Below are 5,235 nucleotides of genomic sequence, written 5' to 3'. Positions count from 1 at the left end.
AAGTAGTAAGAATTTCTGACACGTTTCCTCCCCTTCCTCGAAGTCACATGTTCAAGAAGGAGGAGTCCAGTCGAGAATCTATATTTTAACACACATCAGGAAAAAAACAGAACTTGCAGTGGCGCTGCAGGAAAAAAAAAGGAGAAAGCTGCAGCCCCCGAGAGCAAATGCTTAACCAGGATCTGGTTTCCACAGAGTGGGCTCCACACGGGTCAAAAAGTACAACATCAGGGAAACGCTCTCTGGATCACAGTAATGTTATTCTTTAATATCTCTTGGAAAATAGTGTGTCTAAGTTGGTAAAACAATTTGTGGGACGTAAAAGAAAGAGAATTTGGAACTACAAAGACTAAGGATCCTGCTGACTTTCAGGATGTTTAGAACAAATAAATATTGTAAACCTCTGAAGAGAAATTCTCTTTATCTCCATTATGGAGGAAAGATTAAATTTATTCTCTTGGAGTTCCCGTCGTGGCTCAGTGGTTAACGAATCCGACTAGGAACCATGAGGTTGTGGGTTCGGTCCCTGGCCTTGCTCAGTGGGTTAAGGATCCGGCGTTGCCGTGAACTGTGGTGTAGGTCACAGATGCGGCTCAGATCCCGCGTTGCTGTGGCTCTGGCGTAGGCCAGTGGCTACAGCTCTGATTCGACCCCTAGCCTGGGAACCTCCATATGCAATGGGAGCAGCCCAAGAAAATGGCAAAGACAAAAAAAAAAATTTATTCTCTATTGTAAGTAGAGGGCATGATGCTATTACTTTTTTGAGGTATCACTGGTGTACAATATTACATGTTTCACGTATATGGCACAGTGATTTACAATTTTAAAAGTTATAATCCTAATGTTATTTATTGATTTGTGATTTCAGACATTTTGATTCAGCATTTTTTTCCTTTTTTTCTTTTTATTTTTCCTTTTCTTTTTTTTTTTTCTTTTCTTTCTCTAGAGAAATTTCAGAGAAATCATCTGGATTTGTTTTTTTTTGGCTGCACCTGAGGTATATGGAAGTTCCCAGGCTAGGGGTCAAATCAGAATTGCAGTCTACATCACAACCACAGCAATGCGAGATCCAAGCCACATCTGTGACCCATGCCACAGCCTGCAGCAATGCCAGATTCTTCCTTAACCCACTGAGCAAGACCAGGATCAAACCCACATCCTCATGGATATCAGTCAGATTTTTAACAAGCTGAGCCACAACGGGAACTCCTTGATTCAGCATTTTAAAAAAGAGGGAGGAGTTCCCGTCGTGGCGCAGTGGTTAACGAATCCGACTAGGAACCATGAGGTTGCGGGTTCGATCCCTGCCCTTGCTCAGTGGGTTAACGATCCGGCGTTGCCATGAGCTGTGGTGTAGGTTGCAGACGCGGCTCGGATCCCGCGTTGCTGTGGCTCTGGCGTAGGCCGGTGGCTACAGCTCCGATTCAACCCCTAGCCTGGGAACCTCCATATGCCGCCGAAGCGGCCCAAGAAATAGCAACAATAACAACAACAACAAAAAAAAAGACAAAAAAAAAAAAAAGAGGGAAATGTAGATTAAATTGAAAATGAAGGCTTGAAATGTAATATTTTATTCATGAAGACTGAAGAGCTAGAAAGGATTCACATTTTTGATCCATTTCTAAATCTCACAATGAGCATGAAAAATTACGGGGAGATTTCCTATGGGAGATTTTTAATAGATGGGTATTTTCCCTTCCCAAATTAATCTTTCGAGGCTACAAGAATAATTGAAATAGTTAAGAAATTAATTGTATGGTATTGTCTTTAATTTTAAAAGAATTTTCATTTTTGCATTCATATAATTTTAACTGAAGTTCTGTCTTATTCAGAGGTTACATAAAACATATGCCTATCAAAATAAGTAATCATTAATTATTAATTCACCCCCCTGCTCAGACAATACATAATTCTAATGGTGTATAAAAGCTTGTAATACATTTCAGAAAGTTAATTTTTTCTTACTATCCAACTTGGTCAATGGCAGAACCTAGACTCAAATAATTCTTGGGAAGCTAATTCTGAGGAAATCACCAAATGACTGTCTCAATACAGCTGTCTCAGCCATACCACTTAGTCTTATAAATGTGTCCACTTATGCATCATGGCCATAGTTTGAAGCAATTTCTTCATAATATTCAGGAAATAGATTGAAATAGTATAACAAACAGTAAGCACAACTTTGGTACTATACAGAGAGAAAGTGTCACCAGTTTGATATTTAAATTTAATTTTCATTCATATATTTTTCTCTAAGTTTTCTATCTTTTTATTCAACTTTATTTGTAGAGCTGTTTCAGGTTTACAACAAAATTGAGAGAAAGGTACAGATATTTCCCATTTATGCCCTCCCCATACACATGTACAGTCTTCCTCATTATCAACAACACTCACCAGAATGGTACTTTTTTGAATTAGCATAGTGATGGAGGACATATTTTTAAGTGAGAGGATGGTTAACAAATATGTTTGAATTCAAATGTACCAGTTTGGGTGATAAACTAGGTACTGAGTTGAGAAAGATAAAGGTACCAAGGAATCATGCCAGATCGACTACATAATATATCAGAAAAGCAAAGGTGTAAATCAAATTGGTAAATAACTAATGGAAAAGAGGACTAATCCTTCATTCCAACAAAAGCCAAATAATTAGATGTAATAAGTGAATTCACTAACTCAGTTAAAGAATAATATTCCCACATCAAGTAGCTGAGTTTTATGGATAATCACACAATCACACTATTTTAGAAAAAGTTCTAGTCCAAACTTCCAGATTGACATATGAGAAAATTCAGACCCTAAGTTTAAGAGCGAACTCCCTAAGGTCATCTAGATAAAAATATAATATTAAATTTATTACTTTAAAAGAACCGACAAATACCAGACTTACTTGGCCATAATTTTTACTTGTACCATTAATTTTTTCAATTATTCATATAAATTCTCTACCTTGTTTACTTCTGTATCTCATCAAATTTTTACTCTATGTTGACACATTCCTTCTCCTTCTTCTCCTCCTCCTCCTCTTCCTCCACCTACTCTTCCTCCTACCCTCTCCTCCCTCTCCTTCTCCAACCCCAAAATCAGTTTAGGATTTGGGCACTGAAGGACTATGGGCCAAAGAAACTCTACTTCTCTGCATGATTTCATTCTGCTGGGCTTCTCTGACCATCCCAAACTGGAGATGGCCCTGTCAGGAGTTGTCGCCACCTTCTACTTGATCACACTGGTCGGTAACACAGCCATCATTCTTGCGTCTCTCCTGGACTCCCACCTCCACACACCAATGTACTTCTTCCTCCGGAATTTATCTTTCCTAGACCTATGTTTCACAACCAGCATCGTCCCTCAGATGCTGGTTAACTTGTGGGGGCCTCATAAGACCATCAGCTATGGGGGCTGTGTCATTCAGCTCTATGTTTATATGTGGTTGGGCTCCATCGAGTGCCTTCTCCTAGCTGTTATGTCCTACGATCGTTTCACAGCTATTTGTAAGCCCCTCCATTATTTGGTAATCATGAACCCACATTTATGTCTCAAGATGATTATCATGGTCTGGAGCATTAGTTTGGCCAATTCTGTTGTACTGTGTACACTCACTCTGAATCTGCCTAGATGTGGAAACAACCTTCTGGATCATTTCTTGTGTGAGTTGCCAGCTATGCTCAAGATAGCGTGTATAGACACCACAGCAGTTGAATTGTCTGTTTTTGCTTTAGGCATCGCCATTGTCCTTACACCACTCATCCTTATTCTTATATCCTACGGCTACATTGCCAAAGCTGTGCTGAGAATGAAGTCAAGGGCAGGCCAGCGGAAAGCAATCAATACCTGTGGATCTCATCTCACCGTGGTGTCTATCTTCTACGGAGCTATTATCTACCTATACCTACAACCAGGTAACAGTGCCTCCAAAGATCAGGGTTAAGTTTCTCACCCTCTTTTACACCATCATCACACCAAGTCTCAACCCTCTCATTTACACTTTAAGGAATAAAGACATGAAGGAGGCACTGAAGAAGCTGATGAGAGTTGATCACAAATCTACTAAATCAAAAAGGACCTGGAAGTCATAGAAAAAATTAATGTGATGGAGGCAATAATAAGGTTATCTAACTTTCATTTTTACTGAGGCAAGTAATCCCTAGATCACAGAGATCGATTTATGTAATAATTCTTATATGCAAACACTGTGTGGATGCAAACAATATAACCACCCTACCTTTTTTGGCTTCTAATCATGACATCAATATCATTATCTTGAGTAATGGCTCTAAGTTACTTAAGCCTATCTACCTCTTTATCATGATACACAGGAGTGAGAAGGCACAAATTAAAGGATTTTAAAGGTGACAAAAAAGGCTTACTCATTTCTCATTCATTCATGAAAGATTTATTTCATCATTGTCTCAATCCCAATGGAAAGAAAATATGACAAGTTGGAGGTGAGTTAGGCTTTTGACATAAATCTACATGGAATTTACATAAATTTTGAGGGATTGTACTAATATGTGTATGTAGTGGAATTTCATAAAATAAATATTTTCATTGTCCTATATCATGGTATAATGTTTATATTTTTATGGGAAAATGTGATGATGAATAAAACTTTGGTATTTTTCTATGATCTAAAACCTATCTCTAAAAGACGGCTTTGTTTAATAATTGTAATCCTTATTAATAATTATAATCTGGATGGATTTGGAACTTTGGATACATTGTTGGACTTTAAAAGTAAAAGAAAAGGTAATATTTTCTCCTCTATCACATTACAATTCTTGAAATGTAAAGAAAGGAGGAGTCTTTGGATAATTTTCACTTCCCCAGTCTGAACGACAATAATGACTCACATAAAACATGTTTAATTTGATAAAGAATAGTGTCAACGTTCTTATGGTCCACGTAATACCTTTTTAGAGTTGCCTTCAGAAACAGCTCACCATCCCACAAAAAAAGGTTCACAGAGAGTACATAAGTTCTGTGCTAAGTCTGCTCTTAGCTTAGTACCATCTATAATTAATAGGGCTAGAAAATACATTAAGACTTTGCTATCTTCAATTATCCAAGCACACAAAATACACAATAGTAATGGACTCAGGAGAAAATTACAGGTTATGCTCATCATTGTTTGTTTTCTTGCTTACACTTACTTTTATTTTCTTTTCCAGTCTTTGGCATTTGGGTTGCAAATTGAACCAAAATTTCAAATACTTAACCTCCCTTTTATTTCTCACA

At 37.7% G+C, this 5,235-nt stretch overlaps 1 protein-coding gene across 1 annotated transcript; it reads left to right on the top strand.

Annotated features, from left to right (window-relative positions):
• Window positions 1-3,112: 3,112 nt before the first annotated feature.
• LOC146401381 (olfactory receptor 2W1-like) lies at window positions 3,113-4,076 on the top strand. Its single transcript, XM_084970356.1, is given in 2 exon segments — window positions 3,113-3,925; window positions 3,927-4,076. Coding segments are annotated over 2 exon segments (963 nt in total).
• Window positions 4,077-5,235: the final 1,159 nt, after the last annotated feature.

Source organism: Sus scrofa, chromosome 7, assembly GCF_054392235.1.
Source record: "Sus scrofa isolate SSC_HxYL_T2T_F1_AM1 chromosome 7, Sscrofa_HxYL_maternal_Yorkshire_Landrace_v2.0, whole genome shotgun sequence".
In the NCBI taxonomy this organism is placed as follows: Eukaryota; Metazoa; Chordata; class Mammalia; order Artiodactyla; family Suidae; genus Sus; species Sus scrofa.
This window is presented reverse-complemented; position numbering and strand designations above follow the sequence as displayed.